The following is a 25,284-nucleotide window of genomic DNA, read 5'->3' as shown; positions in this document are numbered from 1 at the left end:
CGACGAACGACGCGTAGCGCATCCAGCAGCCCGCGTTGGATGTGTCGTGCTTAGAGAGTCGCCACTCGTTGCGGTGGTGACTGGGCGCCATGGTACCACTGGCCTGCTCCTGCTGCTGCCGCTGGAGTCGTTCGGCAAGCCGTATCTCGTGTTCTGCGGCCGCCAGCAGTCCGCTGCTGCGTTGGGCCCACACGGTCTCCGAAGTGAACGGCAAGCGACTGGAGTCTATGAGGGCTAGGAAGCGCGGATCTGACTTTATGCGGCGAATATTCGGCATGCGACCAGCCACCTCGTTCGTTGTCTTCTTCTGTGCGCGTGAGCTCGTAGTCAGCGCACGCCATATTGACGGTGATGACAAGACAACGATTTTTTACTCTTCTAGTATAAGTCATTATCCTCTACATTAGTATTGAAATACTGCTAAAGTTGCAATGAAAAAATCAGAAACTACTGGCCTTCCTCACTCGGCATATTCAGTGTTAAGTACCGAACTTATTTACACGATGGTACATGAAGCAGCAAGATTAGATTAGATTTGTGGGGTTTAACGTCCCAAAACCATCATATGATTATAGAGAGACGCCGTAGTGGAGGGCTCCGGAAATTTTGACCACCTGGGGTTCTTTAACGTGCACCCAAATCTGAGTACACGGGCCTACAACATTTCCGCCTCCATCGTAAAAGCAGCCACCGCAGTCGGGATTTGAACCCGCGACCTGCGGGTCAGCAGCCGAGTGCCTCAGCCACAAGACCACCGCGGCGGGGCACATGAAGCAGCAAACACAAGCACTTGTTGAAGGTTACCCCTTTTCAGTTTGCTGCTTGCTGCCCCGTGTCGTCATGCAGGTTCTGCGTGCACCACTGAATATGAATATCTCGCATAGCAGGCAGGACACACTCGACATCAAGAAACGTGCCATTTTCAGAGATGAAAGCACGTTTTTCTGGCAATTATGTGTCATGACTGAACTCGCCCCTTCAGTCACTTGTCTCCGGCAACAACAGTAGTGTGGCCCCTACATATGTGGTGAATCGTGCCCATTTTGCGACACTACTATCCCCAATGTAACAGTGAAACACTCGCTGTACAGTTAACCATGGGCCACTGCACGGCAAGTGCTCCGCTGGCAAAACCCTATCACCCCCGATCAAGCTTTTAATGCCGTATGCTGTAGATACAAAATCTCAGCATCAATGGCAGCTTTTGATGGTGGCCTCACGCACTTCTCCTGTTCTCTTGGTAATTCAACTCAACCATTTCGCTTCCCCCGAAATGCGGCCCCCTCGCTGCATGGTTGAACTCGTGACCTTGAAGTGAGCACCAGTATGACCATGTGACACGGCTACCCACCAGAACGCGACAACCTCGATTCGAAATCATAACTATAAGAATACCATTAATTAGCGAGTTAGTAGATTGAGACGCCGCTAACAGCCTCAGTGGAGTTGTTCGCAACGCGGCTTCATTCATTTCGTGGTAGGTAACCTGTCAACAGAGTTATTCAAGCTACCACGCAGGCTGCAGAATTGTCGTAAACTTCGCTAACGTACTCCTTCTTCCGGGTTAAAGGAAACGCTAACTGTGCTCCACTTGTGATTGGCTTGATCGCAAGGCTGCGTATGCGGCCAGCACACGACTATGATAGCTGTTGCACCATTCTATGAACCGACTTCACCAAGTACGAGGTACACTTTCATGTATGCGCTGCTGCTCCTTAAGGTGCGATGAACCGACAGCGGTCGTGGACACGGCAGGCAGAATCGACACCGCTTACGGATTTTGAGCACTTAAAATAACTCACTGTGTGCCAGTTACCCTGCTCACGAGAAGCAGCTTGAGAAGCGGCAGATAACTTGGGTCTCTTTGAACGGGCCGATATTATCGCGTGTTAGCTGAAATACTTACGCGAATTCTAAAGATACAGATAAAGGGCGACTCGTCCTGCCGATTATACGAGCCGAGACACGCATTGCACGTGGTTTTGAAACAGCGAACAAATAGACGCATGGCGCGTTCACGCGAGAGCGAGAAATCTGTGGTAAATGGAATTTAGGAAACATGAAAGCGCCCGTTCATATTCCTTTCCGCAGCGAGAACGGTTTTGTTGACAGCACCGAAAGTTCACTTCAATGGCACAGGTGACTATACCTTTAAGAAACCGGCCGATACTTCAAGTGCATTCTTCGGCGAAAGTGCAGCCCCATAGGCTCTACAGGGCACAGGTAAATATTTTATACATATTTACGTGCAACTACCAGCCCACGATGGTATCTTGTGCGAGCGTGGCTTCTTAATCGCGTGTATTCACAATCAGCTGCACTCCATAGATAGCTAACATATGACAAGAAATAGCAGGGTGTGAGAAACGCGGGGAAGAATCGAAACACGTCGAGGACGCTTTATGGTGGTATGTCTATGCAGTTTGGGGTACTGAATCCACTTTTTGAGAAATGGTATATTTTTTGTGTACACATGTACACGCTTTAATGAAAGAAAGTGAGCAGAGCGGGTCCGGGAACAAACGGGGTTAAGGAAATCATAGTTGAAATCAAGAAGACGAAATTGACGTGGGACATGCACGTATAGCGCGTAGGCAGGATAACATCTGGTCATTGAGGGTGAATAACTGCATTCCAAGAGAAGGCAAGCGCGTGAGGGTGACATAGAAAAATAATGTGGGCAGAGGAGATTATAAGACCGGAAGTAAAAGACTGGATTCATTGGCATGCACAGCTTGGGACAGGCCTTTGCCCTGTAGTGGAGGATTCAGGCTGACGATGCTCGTTACGTTCGCTTATAATTCATCACGCCACGATGGAGCTGGTTTTTCACCTTTCTATCTCGTGTTTAGCCGTGATCCAACTTTACCGTTTGACACCGTCCTTCCGACAGCCGTCGACTCGACGACCGAATACGGCTACGATGTTATTACCAGAGCTCGAAAAGCACGAGAAGTTGCCCGTCAGCGCCTCTTAGCATCGCAAGATCAGCAGCGGCAGCGTTACAACTCCCATCATCGCCAAGTTTCCTTTACTCCGGGTTCTATTGTGCTATTGTGGACTCCGACAAGGCGCGTTGGACTTTTTGAAAAACTGCTTGCACGCTACTCCGGACCCTACCGCGTATTGCGCCAGGTGGCAGATGTGACCTATGAGATAGCCCCGCTTGAGTCTTCCTCCTTCTCGCCTTCACTGTCTACAGACATTGTGCATGTATCTCGCCTTAAGCTTTACCACTCGGCAACATCATAGAAAGCACCGAGACGGTGCTTGAGCACCCGGGGGTTATGCTATGAGACAATGTCCTAAAAAAGCGGTTAGATAGGCGCGGAGAAAGACGACGTGATTTTGGTGTAGAGCACAGCACTCGTTCTTCATCTTGGCTTGCGCGTTGGCTCTGTGTAAATATATCTTCAAGCGCCTAGTTCCGCGTGCACCTTTACGTAACAATATATATATATATATATATATATATATATATATATATATATATATATATATATATATATATATATATATATATATATATATATATATATATAGAGAGAGAGAGAGAGAGAGAGAGAGAGAGAGAGAGAGACAGACAACAAGATACAACACCTGATCCTGGACCAGCTGTTCTTATTCTGCCTCTTTTTCATCGTTCGCCTAGCATGCGCGTCTGTGCCAGAGTACCAGTAACGGTGTTCGTCATCACACTCGGCCATGACTGCAAGCGTTGTAGATGGGCCACGCGACAATGTACTGGTGGGTGAGGCTAGCTGCAGCAGTTGACAGTGCTTCAGGTGGGCGGGGTTGGCTGCATCGTTGTGGTCAGCTCCGACCACGCTAGAAGTTTGTCGAAAGTGGCTCCAGCGCCCGACATTGCCTATGTCACCTGGGTCGTTCTCTATGTCGTTGTGGGGACTGGGTCCTGTTTGGTCCCTTTGTTGGTGATGACTCTGTGGAACAATATTGACTGTCGCGTGATGGTCTACAACCTTGGCCACGCTGCGACTTTTCAGAGAAAGCAGTCCAACATCGATTTTCCTTTGATGAACCGAGCAGGCATTCTCGTGGTAGTTTAAGTGTCCTGCGGTGATGTAGTTTTTTTTTAGATGGTTCTGGCGGGCGGCCCAGACTGGATTGACATGGTCGCAGGTTGATCACAGATTGTTCTTCTTTGTTCTGCCACATTTCAAAAAACAAGGCTGGAAATGGTGGCTTCGGCAACGGAACAAGTAGCATCATACGTGGCCGTCTGCGCATTTTTCGGCAGATCAAGGGATGCTTTCCAGTGCGATTAGACATCTGCACAAACGTGGCGTGAAATCCTCGTGCTGTGGCTGCATGGTTGTATACTGCTTGAAAATGAATAGATGTATCATATACCACTAAAGAACGTTTTCACTTTCATGAATGCTATGTCCCCTACAAATTCCACAATGGTATCTTGCAAATGGACAACAGTAAGAACATGTACATTACCTTTGTTAAATTTGTTATCACACAGCAAAAAATTTGTAGGCAGATATACTGCTTTCGGAACAATAATAATAGTAGGTCATGCTATCGTACGATCTACTATTAACCTATACTTTTCTATAATACTTGCAACGACCTACTTGTGTTTCATGTTTGCTGCGCTTTTATGATACGTCTGCGAATCAAACCAGCGTAAGAATGCCACTACCACGAGAAGGTGCAGCAAAAGCATACTGAACCGACTACGACCAGCTGCGACGTTCACTCGGCACTACCCACACTTGATCGTTCGAGCAAACAGTCTGAATCAGGAAGAGAGTACAGCTCAGAAGAATCCGGAAGCCACTCTGCGTCTTCCCACGATATGCTGTGCGGTGCAAATCACTGCCTAAGAATCGTTAACTCGGATTCGCCTTGAAATTTTGGGTTGGGACATCGAGAGAATCTCATCAGCTCGACATTCTATAAGCTACCAACACACTTTTTTTTACGAGCGCGAACTTGATCAGAGAGTACGAAATGTCCATAGACGTTGAATTTTCGCACTCAGCGCCATTCGCATCATCAAAATTACCATCTTCTTTTTTGGTCATGCTACACACAATCGGGTCAGTACATTATTGCAGGCCTATCTTACAGCCTTTGCAATGAGATATACCTTTATCTTTTTTTTCTTTCAGTTCCAACTTGCTCTGCAGCGATTAAAGCTGAGCTAGCTGCGTCGCAGCTAGCTTAACTTGGTATGAAGGAAATGACTCTAACGTTATCAGGCTTTTGGTGATATGGCCGTGTCACATTTGCTGTTTTTTTCACACTACGTACGTTCGGTCACACAGTACGCGTCTGCTACTGCCAGCATGCACATCGAAACAACAATTATATGTTTTTCATTGCTGACGACATAAGACATCGATGGCGTGTGTGGCATCAATGCGCACTGTATATAGACCATTAGGTATATTTAACCTATGACAAAAGGAAGCTTACCTCTGCCTATAATACACGGTAACGACGCGAACTTTGGGAAAGCATTTTGCGTTATGGCGGGTGTCGTTGTCGTCTTCCACACGACGTAAACGTGATTAACAAACATTTCTGCTTTCATTACATTCGCTTTTTTGAAGTGCCTGTCCAGCTGGAAAATTTCTTTCATGCGGTTCATTTCGCTTGAAGCTCGAGAGCCCCTCAAGTGCATGGAAGCGAGCGGCAGCGCGGCGGAGAAAAGGAAAAACACGCGATGTACATCCCCAGTTTACATTTTTTCCTACCAGAGATGGCGCTAGCTGTCCTTAGTCACAGCGCCACCAAGCGCTGCTTTGGGAGCCTACAGGCAACATCCTTTAAGTCGTGCCAGCATAAAGCATGCAGCCACGTTACTCATTTCAAGGTGTTCTACCTCGGTTATCTTTCTCCACATCTTCGGCACTTTTTGCCGACATCACAAGGAGCATGTCATTGTGGTGAATACATGTCGAACCTAAAAACAGCTTCTTTCGTCGAAAATGCACTGGCAGGCGTTTAGAAGCAGCTTTGGCGATTTATTTGAAGAGAGTGCAGCTTTCATGTTTGTAGACATGACTACGGCCAGCTGCAAAAAAATTCGGCACCGTTACATTCTCGAAAGAAAAAGCCATCCCCTCTCGAGTACAGCTTCCTACCAAAGCTTCATATTTCCTAAACCCAAAAGCAAATGGAGTTATTCTTGTCCTTGCTTGCCGAATAGGTGACAACAATATCAGTTTTTCTCAGCCGAAAAACAAATTTGCACAACGGGGGACGAGAAGAATACGACCCGTATAGCGGCATATGTCCCATTGCCATGGTGTCGACTAGTACTATTTCAACAGCACTTGTGTCACATGCGTTTCTTGTCACAGAGTTTTTCGAACTACCAACTAGCCCGATCATGACCGTCGACAAGGTATAGTGACATACTTTGCGGTATTCTCTGGAACATTCATAGCCACCTCGAGTTTTCAAGCGATCTCTTGATTTCAAAAGCATGGCTGTTATTTGTTTTTTTTATATCACGCCAGCATCATGCACGCGAGTCAACATGCACTCATGTCTAATCCGCATGTTCGAGCTTAGCCCCGTAAAGTGTTATTCGCTATGCAACGACGCAAGAACCAAATAACACTGCTACACTACGGAGTTATGTGATCATACAAAGTGACAAGATTATCCATATGTTCGATGCATCAGCAATCACGTGTCATAACATCCCTAGAATAATATCCTGAGTGGTATAATATGCCGACGACAGCAACCGCTTCTTTATACTAACCGTTGATCCAGAGACAATATATTTAAAAGAAGATGTTTACTCGTTCTTAAGCCCGATAGTGCACACACTTCGCCAGATTGGTTGCCGTCAATATGCGTGTACGTTCACGTCCCTAGAATCAACTGGCACGCAATATTTGCTTTTGTCCCATAGCAAGCACTAGAATGATTATGGCCAATATTCACTCAAGCCACAAACACTGAGCACATTGGACAGGTGCCTCAATGCTGTGGGGACATAGTAAACCATAGAAGGAAGTTAAGCGAAGTGGCATTTCCCAGTGCATAGCACTTTGGGTGATGAGAACAGAGCGTAAGATAGATTGAGGGGGGATTATTGAATTTTTTTGCATAACTGGAAAGATTGCTTAAGGTTGTAATAGATTCGTATCTTAAATGAGTCGATCACATCGCATCGCCAACGTATATCGTCACTCGCATTTGAAATTTACCTCGGCACTCCTCTTCAACATACTGACTAGTGTTTCCACGCGCAAGTTGAAGTTTTCTAATCCCATGGCTGGAGTATCCCCCAGCAGCTGTTATATGCGGCACTATTTAGTCGGGCCACTCTTTGGAATCAGGTCGTTGCCAAAATTCCAGTGAAGATCGTGACAAATGACTACGGCGCTGAAGGTAAGAAACCAGGTCACTAGATCTACGATGTCGTTCCTGTACGTAAGAGAATGAGATGAACTGCATGATTGGGCCCCGTCTAATTTCGAGGCCTCACAATACGCATAACAGGCATCATATGACATTTTTTTTTTTTGCACACTGCACGTTAGCATCGCCGATGCTAATCATGGCATGCACTCGTCCTTGCAGGTCACATACGTGGCTATGGTGCATCTGTGTCTTTTTTAGGCATTTTATATAAAACTGCAACGTAATACAGCTTGCCAACTCATTTTATTTACTACACGTATTCTGGAAAAGCCCTGTAGTAAGATGAAATTTGGACCGCGCGCAACGCCTCCGAGACTGCAGCGCTGCGGTTTCTTTTTCACCGAATCATGCTACTTGCACCAAAATTTTCATTGCGAAGTGCGGCTGGACAAATCTGGGGGCATCAGCATTTCAGTCCAGGTAGCATGCTGTCAAAAAGGACAGCACACAGGTGAATAGTACTCTTGTCTCCTTTATATAAGACGCCTCTAACTAACGCCTCTAACTGGCATTTCACCATAATTCAATTGTAAAGCGCATGACAGCAGTCATGTATGCTGCTTATTTGAACTGAAGGCGTAAGAACACACACGCAAGAAAAGGCAGGCAGGCAACAAAAAGGCGAGCTTGAGCGATGCATCCTCAATTATTCCAATGTAAGCGGGTAAACAGACCTCTGAGTCATTTTTGAGGTTTTTGGCTTTTTGAACAATCGGAAGGGCCTGTGGAGCTGTCGTACTCACCTTAAATGCTTTTATAGCAGCCTTGGAGTTGAAATAAATTGTGTGGTGTACACTATCTGTCAATACAAAGGCAATGACAACTTGCTCTGCAACGCTGAAAATAGAAATAAAGATGGTAGCGCAGCTGATGGCTATTGATTCGCAGTCGACCATTCCTAAGGTGTATTATGTTTTTTTAGCGTATACGAATCAGCATCTAAGAAACAAGCTTGTTCCTTGTCCAAGCGCGCACTGGCGAACATTTTCTTCACCAAAATCTAATACTGAAAGCATACAGTGCGTAGAAGCAGAATAGTTTCTTTGCAACACGTGTATGCGCTGTCCCCTTGCGAGTATCAGCAAAGAAACTACCAAAATGGCTTTCTAGAACATCCACATGGATGTACTGAATGTTTGAAAGCAATACATTAGGAAGTTTTTGCCTAAAGAGCTAGAACGTAGCAAAAAAGAAAGTGGGAACTACTAGTTTTACTGCCCCACAAAGGGTTAAGAGGTCAAATATTGTAGATGTTTGTGCCACTGAATTCAATTGCTCTTTCCCCGTGTACATTATAATACTTTGATAAGATGAGGTTGCCGTTTAGATCACGTCTAGTTTGTTGGTAAAAAGGTAGAGAGAAAGGGCAAAACAAAAGATGGGAGAATAAGGTCATTGTGCCGTGGAAGGCCGACAGTCGGGCTGTTAATTTAGTTGTTTTTTTCTGTAGCGACACCGACGTACCTGGAATACCCAAGGCATAAATAAGGCCAACTTTAAGCATTTCCTGTGTGCGGCGAGATTCACGGCGTAAAGGCCACCGCTCCATTACGAAGAGGACGCTCGTAGCATCCATTCATTCATCAACCTTTGCGCGTTCGCGCCTAAAACTTCGATGGCACCGAGCAGCGTCTGGGTGCTATGATATAGCAAAGCCTCTGTGATTGCCACGTTGCTAGAGCCGATCGTGAAGGTCATGGTTTAAGTACAGTACCTTGGGTACCAAGTTCCGGCGTGTAGTTGGAGTGAGTAGACTTCTTGGCAGCCTTGCCTGAACTAAGAGATGCAGTATTATTGAATATCTGCCAGCCACTTTCGGAAGGCAAGCAAAACTGAACAACCACCCGACAGACTCGCTTTATCTGCGTTAAATTATTACGCCGCTTTTTTTTCTTTGTGGGAAAAAATTTTGGGCAGATTATTAAAAGTTCTACACTAGCATAACAATTTATTCAATGCTAGCAGGCAAAACACTTGTTACAGAGCGTTCTGTATAGGAGGGAAGCGTAATTTAATCGAAACGGGTTTAGTCGCCATATTCGTGCTGATTAGTAGTTGATAACGTGGATAACTCAGTGTTGGTGCGATTCTTCGAGTGCTGCTGTTGGCGTTTCTGGCCCGTTTCCTCGTTTGGCGAGAGATGTATCTGTCCGTAAGCCTTCCCTGACGAAGGTTGCCAGTCAGCCTTGATGGGTGTGGTTTTTCTGCGAAGTAAAAAGACGAAAGTTGATAAGCCTATACTTCATCAGCAACTGATATAAACACATGTTTTAGCAATATTCATTCCTGGTCAAAGTTTATACCACTCCATCAAATGTTTCATTGGGAATTCTACAAGATACAAAGTTGCTCAGAGCTTACTTTTCTGTGCACTGCTTGTGACACAGCTTGGTTCTGTGACACGAAGTTCCTCAACTTTCTAATGTATCCTACAGCCTCGGCTGGGGATACATGGCTTGAACGTGTTTCAACATTACCACTTCTTTGTCACACTCATGTTCCTTTGTTTTCGGACAAACCGTGTAAACAATTCCCAATTATGATAGGACTGGGTGGATACTAAAGAGTGTCTCTCACACTGCTGCTTTGCCTCGGTAGTGCTGCACGCACGAGCGATGTTTGCGCACCTCCGATTGAAAGAAGGTTTGGGGATGGTACACTTAGGCTATGCCAGTGTGCAGAGAGCAAACGTTATTTGATCTTTAGAATGAGTTTGAGTGCATGGATATAATTCGTTAAACTAAAGGATTGACTATTCGGAAAATGGCTTGGCTGAAAGGTTTTGGCGTACACCTTATATCAAGAACACAAGAAATTTTCTCACAAGTACGTTATTCTGAAATATTAGTTCAACCTGTGCTCTTACAAGAGAAAGCTCACTGCATGTGATAATTAGCTGCGATTTACCCTCTCACCGCCTCACTTTTCTCCTCGCCGTCATTTCTCTTTTCCACCCATTGTTGTCCTATGCATAGCTATGCTTACTTTTTCTATAACAGCAAAGCAGTTAACGACAGCAGTAAGACAGATAGCAGTGACTGAAGAATTGAAAGCTGGGCTATAGTTGGAAACCGTACTTGAGCTTTTTTGACAAAACAGCACAACAAGGACGTGCACGTAAGCAAAAAGGTGTGCAAACAGCAGCACTGACTCGCAACTAGTTGAATGTTTTCAATAAACATTCAGTTGCCAATCGCGCTGGGGTTTGTCCCCCTTTTTCACTTTCGTCTGCGTCGTCCTCAAGTACGTTGAAGGCCATAAGACGTCCATTAAAAAGGCATGCCTGCTGTCCTGTGCCTGTGCTAAAAACAGTGAAGCCACCGCCGAGCCGCAGCCATAGCAACGGGTACGCTTCCTTACACGTGACACAGAGACAGCGATTTCAACACATCCGTAGTCTTAATGCTTTGAGCGTAATCTGCATCCATGGTTGCCGCTTATTCGGTCAAACAAGCTTTTTTCTCATCGCTGTCGGAGCTTTGATTACCGCGCTACACCACGACCAGAAGCAGTTCAACCAGCCTCGCTTTGCCAGGCTTTGCGAAGTTCAATGCAAACTTATCAAAACTTGTGGATGTAATTAGTAGTTCGTCATAATGAACAAATTTAGCGCACCTTCGAATTCTCTCGAAGAACACAACTTCAAACAAGCATCCACCCAGGAATACAACCCACACAGGAGTGCAGTGTGTGGGGTGTGTTCCCAAGTGGATGCGAGTGTCAATATGAGTGTGTTTTTTGAGGTAATTTCAAGTTGTTTACTGGTTGTTTACAGGTAGTTTACTTTTTGCACACACTTTTGAACTTGACTATAGCTGCGAAGACAAGTGCGCTAAGAGGGATAGTGGCGAAGCTTGGTGGAAAGGCTGAACTATTCAAATATGCACCAAGAGGTGTAGTGAAGAGGCATGGTGGGAAGGCAGAACCAATAAGTGCGCTAAGAGGTGTAGTAATGAGGCTTGGTGTAAAGGCTGAACGAATAAGAAGTACGCTAAGAGGTGAAGTATTGAGGCTCGGGGGAAAGGATGAACCAAAAGGAATTAAGTGCGCTAAGAGGGGTAGTGAGGAGGCTTGGTGAAAAGGCTGAACCAATAAGAAGTTTGCTAAGAGGCGTACTAACGAGGACCGTTGGAAAGTGTGAACCAATAAGAAATACGCTAAGCGGGTTAATGTCGAGCCTCGGTGGAAAGGTCGAAACAAAAAGAAGTGCGCTAAGTGGGGTAATAACGGGGCTCGGTGTAAAGGCTGAACCAATAAGAAGTGCACTAAGAGCGGCAATGACGAGCTTCAGTGGGAAAGGTGAACCGATAAGAAGTGCGCTAAGAGGGCCAGTGACGAGACTGGGTAAAAAAATAAATCAAATAGAGGCGCACAAATATGCGTGAAGGTAAGCCTCATGAACACGGGGCGCATATCAGCTTCGCTATTTCGGCATTGTTCGCAAAGTGGAGCTCGCCACACTCATTTTTTCTTTATTGTGTTCCGTCATTCGTCCTGTTTTCTTTCAGATGCCTATAAAAGCGTGCACGAACGTCGTGGGAGGCACAAGTCAGCAGAGGACTCACTTAGCCTCCTGCGATGTGGCAACACTGGCGGCGTTCTTGTCGCGGTGGCTGACCACCAGGAGAAGCAGTATGGCAATGAGTAGACTGCCTAGCATGAGACCTCCACCGACCACCGCGGTCAGCATGTGGTCTCTGTGAGAGAACGCCGCGTCCTCCACCGGCTGACGGCAGCCGGACGTCTTCGCAATCTTTTCGGGAGCAGCGCGGACGGCGCCTCCGCCATCCGCACGAGTCACCGGTGGCTCGACCACGGCGCGCTTCTCGTATACTGCCCGCTCCTTCCCTGTAAAGAGTGCGAATAGAAGTAGTGCATTAGCTGTGCTTTTAACTTCGGCTTACTTTTACAAACTAGACCTCTTGAAAATATTTCGGGAAATTTATCTATAATAGTATCAACCTTATAAAAGAGATAGAAAAATTGAAGGTTTATTCTGCGAACTTCGTACCCGAAGACCAGGGAGCTCAACCGCATGGACCTTCCGCTACGGCCCAACTTGCATGTGTCTTCGTCCCATATTTTTTAAATGCGATCATATGGACACACTCGGCTGGATTTCGCTGCCGGCGTAGACGTGGGCGTCGGCGTCAATGTCATGCACCGTATATGTATGCGTATCTACATATATGAAAACGCAAGAAAGAGAAAAATCAGAGAAAAAAAACTTCGGTGCACGGAATCAAGCGTGGGATCTCCGTATCGTGAATGCCAGGCGTTAACCACTGAGCCACCGAGGGTGTTTTTTTTTTTTTGAAGAGTCTCATGTTCTACCGACTGAGCATGACAGCCACTGAGGGGTACCTCCTAGGTGGCTATTTATACGGGACAAGCTATATATACAACTTACCGCTCTTGGCAGGTATAGCGGGGGGGGGGGGGGGGCGGCTATCGTGTTTTCAGCATTATCAGCAAGATGGCGCAATGATCGCGTGGCGGCTCTCATCTCTCACGCGTACTTCGACCCACGGAGAAGAGGAGAGGGGACGATCTCTCGCACGCCTCTATCTCAGGGTGCGGAGGATCATACGCCTTGGCTGACGTTGGGCTTGCACTGGAATGATTCTGTTGTAGTTACGGGGCGCACAAAGGTCACTGCAATCATTGCACAGTCTCCGTTTGCGAAAAGGGTGCGCTTTTCAGACGCAGCGAAGTAACAACTTAGACGCTTATTACCATTCTATTGTACCCGTGAGTACGATTCGTGCGTCATTTGCGCGTGAAAAGCGCCGGTCACGTTTCGATCTGCTTGCCATTCTGCACGTGTCCTTCCAATCTGTTGCTAAAACGTGCATTTCTTCGCCTTTGCGACAAAGCTGTGACATTTTTTTTTTGTAGCATGAACTACACTGGCCGAGGTCGAGCAGTTTCGCCTGGCTTATCGAAAGCCCAGTGCGCATTTCCGAGGAGCAGTGACGCCACTCGGCGTTCAGCTGGTGTGCCGTGGAAGGCCTGGAAGGTGCTGGAGTGACGTGACACTAGTGGAGTTGTCCTTGAATCTTGTGACGCGCCGGCGCGCTGCAACGGGTACGTGTGCTCAGGCCTTATTACCATTCGTTTTTTTTTTTTGAGGATCTTTCCTTGTAAAGCCAGTAAATTTTTGAGTTGAGTTGCCCTGTACACATTATATTCTATATACAACTTTCTTACAATGCTGAAAGAGACTAACTGCGCCAACACAAAAGGAAGCGGCTTTTCTAAAGTCACCCATGTGTACTTCGCCGGATTAGTATGTTTTTCATGCGTTTTTGTAGATTTATAGACTATCTCACATTCTATGATTAGCTACTTTGTTGGAGTTTGAGGCGTATAGTATCTGGTGTACATATTTATGTATGTCATTCGAAATAAGGGACAAGTTGGAAGTCAGCAGTCATATTCGTAGGTTCTTTGTCTTTTCGTCTACCCGTACGCTGTACGCAAAGCTTAACTTACCAACAGGCGGCTCCGCTAACACACCGGAGGCGGCCGCTTGTTTGTGAACCGGGCCAGCTTCCCAGGCAAAAACAAGCGAATCCCCCCGCGTCGACTCTGCCTGGTCTCTCTCCGTGTCGGTTCCGGTGGAAGTGGTCGTCTTCGCTCGTCGCTCCCGGTAAGCGCATCGGCGGCACGTCGTCCTGGCTGTTAGACGAACATCCGATATGCGCCTTCAGATAGGTTTCGAGAAAAAGTGCCAAGAAACACACCATACCCCGCCCCCTTCCCAACATAACAACACGCGCACATCCACGCGTGCCAGCCGTCAAGTTCAAGTTACTTATCCTCAAGCACCAACTGTAACAAATAAAGCCTTATCTTTTCCCAAACCTGACAAGGACTTGAACGTCCCGCGCCACGTTAATGCTGCCATCGCAAAGTGATTCGCGATTTCTGGACAATCTGTAAACCTGAGTCTCAACAAAAGTCTTGTCCTTTATTGTATATACGTGCTAATCACTGCCTATTTATTTCATTAAAAGCGGTCGTTAGGGTGATATCATGAAATAAAGTGTATAGGTGAAGTTACCGAAAGTGAAAGCTTGATATCTCGACCGCAAAACATAAGCACGAGAACATGTCTCGTGCTCACGTGTACGGTCACTGAAATCACCGGGCATACTTGTCACTTCTTCTTCCAATGTGCTGATGGATCTGTCATCAAAGACGCCGACATTGATACCTAATCACTGTGCAGTTGGCTGAGTTCGGACACTTTGAAGGCGCCATGAGTAAGCAAATAGAATATATAAATCACAGAAGGCTGATCTGCGTATGCTATTCCAAATAATTGAAGCGGCACCGTCACAGACTTTGAAAAAAATGCGCTGAGGTAATTTGGGTATATACCATCTTCAAATGCCAGAATGGGCTTAAGCCTAAAAGCCTTTCAATCATTTTTTTGTTCTACAACCATTCGTCACACTTCGTTGTACTTCGATGTCATGATAATGCCATATAAAGCACTAGCAACGTGCAATACGGGACCCTTTCAAAGATCAAAGAAAACTGGAAGATAAAACTTTGTGTGTGTTATTTTTTTCCAGTCACTTCTTAAAATGAAGCTCCACTCAACTTCTCCTTTTGGGACTATCGAAAAAGCCTAATACAATATCCCTGGTTCCAGCTGACGTTATGCAGCAGCTGTATACGTTAAGGGCCTGTACACGCACTATCCGCACACTGCACGTGGCGGGACACCTGCCGCACGCATTTCGAGGGTGAAAGTAATCGCGTCAATTGGAGTAAATAAGTGTGAATAAATATGAGTAATAAGCCTTCAACGCGACTTTTAACGCGACTTTTAACGCGATTTGTTAACACGATTGCTGACATCAAGCCTGCCTAAGGCCAGATTGCAAAGGATTTCCAAGCACCGAAGTGACCCAGTGGTATAATACTGGGCTTCCAGGATGGGGTTCCGGGTTGGAACGCCTCTGTGTTCTTGGCGTGTTTTTTTTTTTTTTCGTGCCCTAGTTGTTATGGACACCAGTGGTGGTGGCGAACAACTACGGCGCACACGTGACCCACGTTGTCATCTTAAAACATCTTTCACTGTGAAATAATATACTATAGCTTTAATTGTTGGTCCCCTACTATTCTGGCTCGTATTTTTCCTACAGTAATTCCCAGCGGGACACCGCTGGGAATTACTGTGCGAATCTCCCGATTCGCACAGTAAGCGCGAATCTCCTGATTCAGGGGTCATCTTTCGAAACACCGAACGAGAAAAGGTGCGATATGCAAGTTATTTTGTTTTTCAATAATGCTAAACGTGCACCATGTTACATCAGTACATACAACGCTTGCCGTGGTTTGTCCTCCTTTCAGCTGCACTTGTGGCGATGCGACCCTTCCCTGTGACCGGAAAGTGCCGGATCACGAACAAATCAGTGGCTCGAACCAGAGTCGTTTTTCCGGGACTGCTACAGACGACTTCCTGTTGTGAAGAACAGGTGTAACGAGCTGTTTTACGGGATACTTTTTTAACACACTCACTATGCTTAGTCATAGACCCACGTTTTGTAATTATACATGGATGTACAAAAACGTCCTTTTGTAGCAAAACTGTTACTCGAAATACTTTTTTTTTTTAGTTTTCACAGACACGTGCAGAAAACAGTAAGGAGCTGAACCCTCCGCCATAATTCTTCGTCTTTGCGCTGCGCTTTGCTCGTGAAAGCCTTAATGGGATTAAATTGACATAAGAAGTGGTGGGAACGCTATTGTTAACCGCACCATCCCACCCCCCACCCCCTTCACTGAATAAAGCCTGCGCACCCGCTTGAATGTCACAATATCACTGGTCAAAATTAGTGCATGGTCCCCTAACACAGCTTGCCTTCTAACCACGCCTTCTTTCATGCGCGTAAAACCACAAAATTTCATTGACGCCGTACACAGCCACGCCCAAAAGCACTGACCTGCGGCGTACTTAGCATCTCAAGTTAAAATCTTTTTGTTCCATCACGTTTGCTGGTTTCTATAAAAAGGCAGCGATCTCGTCAAGCGGCATACTACACCGGCTTCAATATCGCTGTCTTTACCTTCTCGTCCCAAAAGGGAAATACGCTATCGAACTTCGCTAATCTAAATGGCACGTACTATTGGTCACTCTTCTGCGCGACATATTTGAAATATTTCCCAGTAGCCCTTATTGTCAAACGTGCTGTTGTGAATACACTTTTGATATGTCACCACTTTAAAGTACCTTGGAAGGTCTAGCGTTCACTTTAGGACCGCTTTCTTCAGACACACTCGCTGGCGGTCTCGCTTTCATCGCAGTGCTCGACGCCTGCTGCCCGGGGTTGTTCAGGCGCACCACAATGCTCTCCTGCGAGTAGATGCGGGCCTTCTCGGGCTCCTTAAACTCTTGTTCCCCTCGACTCAGCATTTTCACCGCCACCGGCGCCAGTACAACAGGAACGGCTGCTTCGACGGGGACGAAAGGGACGACCACATCACAAGGAGCAGAGGTTTCTTGCGTGAAACCGCTGTAAACAGCGGAATTTTATTTTCATTTTCCAGATTTATGGAACAGTTTGCGGACGTTCGTGTTGTTGCAGGATCTGCAGAGGTTCTGTAACGACCATTAATTTACGCTGTGAAAATTGCCCGTGAGATTTGCGGTGTTGATTAATTGATTTGTGGATTTAACGTCCCGAAACCACCATATCATTATGAGAGACGCCGTAGTAGAGGGCTCCGGAAATTTCGACCACCTGGGGTTCTTTAACGTGCTCCGAAATCGGAGTACACGGGCCTACGAAATTTCTGTCTCCATCGGAAACGCAGCCGCCACAGCCGGGATTTGATCTGGCGACCTACGGGTCAGCAGCCGAGTTCTTTAGCCACTAGACCACCATGGCGGGGCATTTTGGTGTTGATTTGGTACCAATTGAAATACATGATAACAGGGCAGAAAAACGTGGTTGGTCCCTCTTTTTTAAGAATCGGTATAATACGAAAGGTAAACATGTCCTCGCAGATGTGTTTGAGCATTCATAGTGCGTTGTTTCATCACAAAGCCTAATGAATGAATACTGCAGTAACAAGTTGCAATGCCACGTGAAGAAAGACAGGCAGCTCGAAACTTGCAGCCCACACCTCAAGCAGAAAGCACGCATTAAATAGGCTTATACAAGATGAGCACGGACAAACAATTGTCACAGCTGGACACTTAAATCACGCTTCTAAAACTGAAAACAAAAACGCACAAAATGAACGCATAGATATCCACAGGACGAGAGTGGACAAAACACTGTCACATTTATTACTTCGTGTGTCAGCAGCACGCTTTTTTTTTTTGTAAACGCGGCCGCGGCAACGAGCGAAGTGACATTCGTACTCTTTATAGCTACTGTAACTTCAAAAAAAAAAAGGTCTGGTGGAAATACAACAGAAAGCACCTGAATCCCGAGATAAGCGCGCGCATGAGTGAGCTATTACGCTAGACAACATCAATACGCACTTAACCCACGCCATGTGGAGGCGCGCGCACAGCTACGCGCAAGGTGATGCGGCGCTACGATCTTTATAGGTAGCCTTCATGTGCACGCCATTTCCGGCACGTACGTGAAGGCTCCCTTAGAGTTACTGTAAAAGCTACATTTAAGGAGCTACTTAAAGGTAGCATAACATCTAGGCTCTTGATCCAATCTTTAGAGCGCTCGGGCCCAACGCGCACCTGTCATGCCATCTAGCTACAGTAGCCAAAAATGCGCTGAAGTTGCTGAGCTCCGAGGACAGCCAGTGGTACATGATATATATAAATTGCTTGCCGTTAAGATGTTCGACAAAGGTTGCGGTGTGGAATAGTGGTGGAGCACGAGGTCGCTGGTTCGATGCTATACCATGAGGGGCCTTTCCTTCTTGTTTTTTTTTATTCATTAATAAATATTTCACGTCATATCCCTGACGGAAATGTGTCACGGAGCCGTGGTGGACCACGGCGTAAAACACTTTCGCGTTAAAAATAACAAGGGCAGATTATAGGATGTCGATATAAAATCAGGTTGCATATCTGAACGTACAGATCACATACAAAAAAACAACGCCATACCGGGCCAGGACTAACCTGTACGCGGATTCGTTTTTTGTGAAAACTATTGGTGAGTTAAACTCTCCGCTGTCTGAGCAAGTGTCTAGTGATAATGAAGATGTAATTTTTTTCATGTCTGTAAACCCCCTGCTGTAACGCCTCCTGGCAAAGTGGGGTTATGTATGAATAAAGAATAAAAAAATGCTACTTCCGTAAACAGAAGTTTTAACAAAACGAGTAACATGACACCATCGACTGTCAGCGTTAAAATAAAGTATATTTTAGGCGTTCGTAAGTGCGCGCAATTATTGTGTACATGAAAAGAGAAAGTTATACCCCATCGAGAAACTAGCCATACTTTGTGTAGAGTGATAAGTCGTTTTCTTTTTTGGCGATGCTGCATTTCTTCGTCTTCTTCACTGGAGCCGGCTAGCCACAACACATCATGTTAATTGGCTGTGCTCGCATGCTTTCACTCTCACGTAGAAAACGACTGCTATTGCGATGTTATCAAGCAATCTCGACGTTATAAATAACATCACGGCAATAAAAAAAGAACACTCTGTGGGTGTCCATACGCTTGTTAAAGTAATCAAACGCTACTTCGAATTATGCTCACAGATATGTCGTCAAAGTACCACAGTGCGCTAAGCGCATGCACAACCCTTGGACGCGTACAAGATTAAAAATCTAGCATGTGGATGTATCGACACTCTATGAAGCACGCGGCTGAAAGATTCTATGGCTGACTTTCGACTCAGCTCACCGCCATGCAGCAACGTCGAACTGATTCAGTCGTGGCACTGGTAGCAAGCACAAAACAGCGCAAATCCAAGAGCGAGGAACTTGAACCCACACGCACAGTACTCATCAGTCATTCAAGAGAAGTCACACGACGAGAAAATCACGCCTAAGCCACAACCACGGCACTTACCTCTCAGTTCAAGCCCAGTACGTCCCTTCCTACTTGCTTACTCCTCCTTACGTTGCTCTTGCCCACTACGGAAGTCATGAAGCGGGAATTTAAATAGCGATGACGATGATCAATGATGGACCAATTCTTTATAGTTTTATTTAGTCTAAATATCATACCGTACGCCACTGACCTCACCAAAGGGATTTTATATCAGGACAATTTAGGTAACCAACACGCAAAGCAGGATGATTCAATAATTGTTGCCCGACAAGTATCAGCATGCAAAAGATTTATGCTAACAAAGGAAAGCGAGAATAAAACTGAAAGTGACAGCGCGTAGAAACTATCATCAGAAGTAAAGCAACTGCACTGATGAAGAAACTTAGGGCTAAATGTGAATATACAATGTGTTTCAAGGAATGTGTCCAACATGTAAAAATTACAGAAAGGAGGTATCTGCGTGCTACTATCGGGGTTGCCTTTCTTGTGGCAAAAGACATCTTTAGATTCGTGCAAACAATAATTAAGGCAGAAATTATATATTTAACATAACTTTTCACCCAGTGGTGATCGCCAGTCGAGTCAAATCGGTGAATTCAATTCTTTCCTATGAATAGTTCATAGCCACTTAAAATGGCGTATCGGGATTGCGCAATTGTCACAGAACGAGCGCTAAAAATGGGCGCGCCGCCAAATTTTTGCGATAACGGGCGGGAGAAACGCCGCGAGGTCAAAAGAAAAAAAAGAAAACAAACATCCAAGGCTCCCCGGGCGCGCGACGTTCTCCCCTCGGAAACGTGGCTTCGCCGACGAACCTCCTCACCCCACAACGGCGGCCCAGCAAGCACTCGATTTTTCTAGAAGGAAAGGGGCGTAGTCATACCGAGGTGAGTCATCGGTCGGGGACGGCCCTCGTACACTCTCGCACCTCTCTCCAGCCTTCGCTGCGTATCGCGCCGACGAAATGACGAGAACTTTCTGGAATGTCGCGCGGAAGGTATTTAACCGAGCAGCGGAGATGAGAGATCAGGAGAAGACGGAATTTAGCGCCAGAGTGCGTAGGGATCCCGCCGTGTAGTCGGCGAAGGTTTTGTCCGTAGGGACGAAGCAGGAGATGAAGAGGATTTCCACCTGAGGGGTGAAGGCTCGAGCTACAGGCAAGAGCGTGTGTCTACCGCTATCGAGCGAGGACGCGTGGCAACAGCTGCGTGTGTGAAGCCGACGTGTTCGGGCGAAGAAGTTTGAAGCTTGGAGAGTGGCCTATTGAAGACGGGAGGTTTCCTGGAAGAGAAACTTCGGCGAGGTTTCCTGGAAGAGAAACTTCGAGGGCTGCGGAACGACAACAACGCTGGACTTTGAGTGAGTGATTCTCGGAAGAGTATCATCTAGACTTTGGTTCCAAGAACTTTGGACTGAATAGGTTTTCTATCTCTTTAGTCTTTAAGGTCTTGGTTGTTCAAAGCATGCGACTGCATTGTAGTGCGTATTGTTGTCTGTGTCCGTTGTTCCAATTGGGGTTGATTGTACTGTGTAGTACGTTGTTTGTTTGGTGACGTATTGAATGTAACTTTTGTGGAGTGTGCATTCTTGTGTATTGTTTTCGATCTGCCATTTTTGAGAATACAATATTTGTTTTGTTTATCAACTCTCGGCTCTGACTTGTTCTTTGGGCCACAGCCGGCATCCGCTGGCGCGCCGAAAAGGACCACTTCTAAATTGTCCATGCTTTCGTGGTGCGGTTCGGGGGGCCAATACTTCGGCCCTTGGAATTAGCCCGGCGATCGCCTCCCTAATTAATGGGACCGGTGTGACAGCAATACATGTTGTAAATAATGAAACCATAGCGAAGAAATCTCTGCGCTAACAAACATCCGACGAGGGTGTCCACTAAGCCCTCCACTTTTTGCAATATATACCTTCAGTCTTTTTGCTTGGCTGTTACAAAGAACAAAAATATTAAAAGGTTCAGACTACAAATGATCGAAGTGAAGGTACTTGTGTGCGCGGACGACGTAGTCGTATTCTGTGATAATCGAGAAAGTGTCGAGGAATTTGTTCGAGCCGCAAAAGCATACTGCAATTAAGCAGTCAAGATCTGAAATAGACTGGGATAAAACCAACGGTATATTGCATGGAAACTGAGACCTAATGCCCACTCACTGCTCTTCGGCCCGGTGGATGGAGACACCTGTAAATTGTTCAGGAGTGCCGTTGCAGCACTATAAAGACAGCATAGATTATCGGCTAGAGGAAACTGAAAAAAAAGTGCCAATGCACAAATCAATGCAATATGATATAGGCAGGACACCGCACCGTCTTGCAGCCGCAAACTATTGCTCACACCATGTGTACAAGTTTGTTTATTTTTTTCTTCGCTGCGCGTAAGCACGATATCATTATTTCTCTCTGAACAACATCTGAATGCGCCAACGCGAATTTCAATTCTGGTTGGTTTCACTCATTGCAGAATATACTGCCAGCAAACATGCTCCGCAGACACTGAAGCATTTTATAATAAACCGCGATTTTTTACAGCAAGGAATCCCGCACGTGAATTTTTGTTCGATCCCTTCGTCTTTAAACACGTTTATAATGTGTTTACAGTTTCTTCAGCACGCACCTTGGCCATAAAATGTTTAAACATTCTGTAGCTGTAACACTTCCCTGCAGTATTGTGTGAACGACCCAATCAAACCGTGATGGTAATAAAAGCCACAGAACTTTATAAGCAGTTCTTTCTTGAATAACTATGAATTCAGTGTTCCAGCTCACATCCCTCGCGATAGCATGTTTTCACCACATGTATCGGTATGCAACAACTCGCATGCTGCTCATCCCGTACACCCATCGAGTGATACTTACACAGACTGCGTTATTCATTTCATATTTCATGCGTAGACATAAATGCAGATGCGTTCGGACCCTATTCAAGAAGCGGCGACATGTTTCTTTCGTTTTGTGCTCTCGCGGCGCCAACGAGCAGCATGCGGAGGAAGCGACGGTTCTCTCGACGTACTAGCTTTTCCCATAGTGCTTCGCACGCCCGCGTGGCATTGTGGGATTGCTTGAAAAATGTTTAGCATCCAACACGTCAATCTTAACTTGATAAGCAGCAGCACGCTATCTCAAACTTGATTTCTTATCTGCGTTCTAACGGCGCTCCTTCAACAGATACAACGGACATTATGTTGCAATCCAAAAGGTGCTGCAAAGTGTTCTTTAGTGCTCTACCTGATGACCATGGTGACGAAGGCAAAGGCAATTTTGTTTCTCTTTTAAGCCCGTTGACAGAAGATGATTGCGCATTCCCTAGCCCGATAACGTTGGAAGAAAGGAAGTAAGCCATTCATCAACCAGCTTGTCAAAATACCCTGGCCCTGATGAGATTCCTGCTCAATTTTACAAATCCTATTAAATGACTCAAAGCTCAACTTTACTGGATATAATTAGGAAAAGTTACGACATCAAGACTATCTTGTGGTTCCTTTGCAAAAGTCATACTTTTCTCATTCCGAAAAGTTCTGAAAAAGAAAAGCTTCGTCCTGTTGAAGGCTATACTAGGCCAATAGCATTGTCAAATGCTGACTACATTTTTTCGCTAAAGTATTATCAAATCGATTACAGTTGGTGATGCCATTACTAATTGTTCCTTACCATACGAGGAATTATGGGTTGCTCCATACAAACAAACAAACACATACATCGCTCGAACACTTCTTCGGTATTGCTAGAGTTATCAAGGACCGCTTGCTATGCTGAAAGTAGACCTTGCCAGAGCTTTTAAGCAAACCAATCATTCCTTTCTCTTTTCCCATCTGGAGCACTTTAATGTAGGCTCTGTTGTGTTGGAAGGTGCTAAGCTTTGTTAAAATGACTGTTCTGCGCAGCTAATAAGCCTTTTCCTAATCCGAACAGCACTCCAAATGGAGGTTGCCGAAATCAAAACTGGTAACTGTTGGACTCCAGGTCAATTTTGCATGGCCTCTTATAGGTCCTATATATATAAATGTAAAATCAAAGGCCTAATATCAAATGGGCATGTATAATAATAAGCAAACATTCTGATCATAATAGCAATCTTTCTATATGGATTGACATAGAATTGCACAAGCATTTGGATTATCGACAATTCTAATAGGGTGGGAAAACGAAAATTATCTATCAAGAGTCTTGGATCTATTATTTCCAATTGAACTTTCCCAATAAAGTTCAGGGTCCCAATTGGTTTTACCCGATTCCATTGGGGGCCAGTTGATATGGCCAATTCAACCAAGTGACTTTTTCTTACTGTGTCGGACTACCAAGAAGGGCAAATGGGCTAGCCTTCCAATTGAACGCTTCAGGGCACCCCCACTGACACCTATTAGATAATGGGTCACACCAACTGGAGCCAGTTAAGGCCAATTAGATTTCCCAATTAGTAATAACCTTTTTTTTTACAGGGGGAAACTGGGGAAAATCTCCTGGGCTGTTGCACTGAAGGTGGCCTTCAACACCATGCCATTTTGCAAATGCGCGCTGGACGAAAGCGCCGACAAGGTACCTTTGTGTTCCCCTAAAATGTTGCAGAAACAGCGACGACTATTGGCCGAGCCAAACCAAATAAACAAAATAAAACAGGCAAGTGAAAAAGCACCAAAATGTCTGTTTTTTGCTACAGCATTCAAAATGCTTTTCATCAATAAGCTGTGATAAGTGATGCAGGTATCCAGAATGAACGTGCAAAGGCTGCACAAAGTGTTCGCGGTATTTATATTAGGCTCAGATTGGGAAAGGTGCAGCCGGACCAATTTGTTCAGGCGCGGAAGGACGGGGGCCTATAGGCTTAGCACACCTTTTTGTAAGACAGTTGGTAAATCAATTCTTGTTCTTCCGAGATGTCAGTGATCCTTTTCTCCGTACAGTACGCCAACTCAGGTTGGGCAACACTTTACCACATTTTGTTGTCAATACAGATAATGGTATGCCAGGGAAATTGCGTGGCTAACTCAAGGAAGTGTTAAATAGTGTACGTTTCCTGCTGTTTCGTTTCACTATTGATTACTTATCAAGAGTGAGAGCAAAAGAACTGTACAAAGATGTATGTGACGTGTTCTTTGCAATGCCATTGTAGAGTTTAATATACAGCGGAATACCGGGGCAAAGGGTACTGAAGCGAGTGAAATACATGCAGGTACCTAATGGGGTGAAACCACCAGAACACTATCAGTACATACATTCACAGAACGAGGCTGTTATACACCGTAGAGATCACTGATCACAGTGCTTGATATGCAAGAAGCCTGAAACTATAGATCATGTTTTTCTACACTGTTGGGAAGGGGTATATTTTTGGGACGCTTTAAAAAGAACATAAAAGAAGAAGTTTCCACTGGATTCACGCGGGATCAGGTATCTGGCGATACAGAATGACGATGGAATTCCATTTTATCTCGCGATGTTGACTGGCTTCCACTGTATATGGCGTGCACAAATGGCTGGATACCACTACAACCCGGATGCTAAGCCAGCAAGAATATATTTCAGGCAATATCATGTTTGCTTTCATTTAGATGGGAAAAATACAGGAGTGCGTGCCAGAATGGCTGCCGAGTTAGAACGTCTGGCAGCCTTGAAAGAATTTTAGGTAGACAATACCAGTCCGAGTGGAACTGATCGCATTTTTTGTGTGTAAAAAATATATTTATATATTTTGTAACATGTGCTTGTGTACATTGTCTCAGATCATCAACAAAAAAGTAACAGTGGCTGAGAGTTTACGCCTTCGTTTCATAGCTGGGAGGTCGGTGGTTCGAATCCAGCTCCATATTTGAACTTATACATAGTTACAGTCCTTAAAATAATTTTTTCTCAAAATTTCTTCCCGCTCCAC

The 25,284-nt window shown here is 45.5% G+C and overlaps 1 protein-coding gene and 1 long non-coding RNA gene across 3 annotated transcripts; one reads left to right on the top strand and one right to left on the bottom strand.

The window, feature by feature from the left end:
- Positions 1 to 2,004: 2,004 nt before the first annotated feature.
- On the top strand, positions 2,005 to 24,024 carry LOC142765564 (uncharacterized). 2 transcript variants are annotated; one of them, XR_012884315.1, is made up of 3 exons: positions 2,005 to 2,223; positions 13,318 to 13,506; positions 23,855 to 24,024. It is a non-coding gene; the product is annotated as an uncharacterized LOC142765564 (long non-coding RNA). The 2 variants fall into 2 exon arrangements; XR_012884316.1 differs by lacking the exon at positions 23,855 to 24,024 and adding an exon at positions 15,787 to 15,940.
- LOC142765563 (uncharacterized) lies at positions 9,422 to 16,930 on the bottom strand. The gene is made up of 5 exons (XM_075866733.1): positions 16,667 to 16,930; positions 15,757 to 15,895; positions 13,915 to 14,100; positions 11,985 to 12,267; positions 9,422 to 9,623 (listed from the first exon to the last, which is right to left on the bottom strand). The coding sequence occupies exons 1-5, from the start codon at positions 16,847 to 16,849 to the stop codon at positions 9,446 to 9,448; spliced, it is 969 nt and encodes a 322-aa protein (XP_075722848.1). The 5' UTR covers positions 16,850 to 16,930; the 3' UTR covers positions 9,422 to 9,445.
- Positions 24,025 to 25,284: the final 1,260 nt, after the last annotated feature.

This window comes from Rhipicephalus microplus, chromosome 6, assembly GCF_043290135.1.
Source record: "Rhipicephalus microplus isolate Deutch F79 chromosome 6, USDA_Rmic, whole genome shotgun sequence".
Lineage (NCBI taxonomy): Eukaryota > Metazoa > Arthropoda > Arachnida > Ixodida > Ixodidae > Rhipicephalus > Rhipicephalus microplus.
Note: the sequence above shows the minus strand (reverse complement) of the source record. Positions and strands in the feature narration are given on the sequence as shown.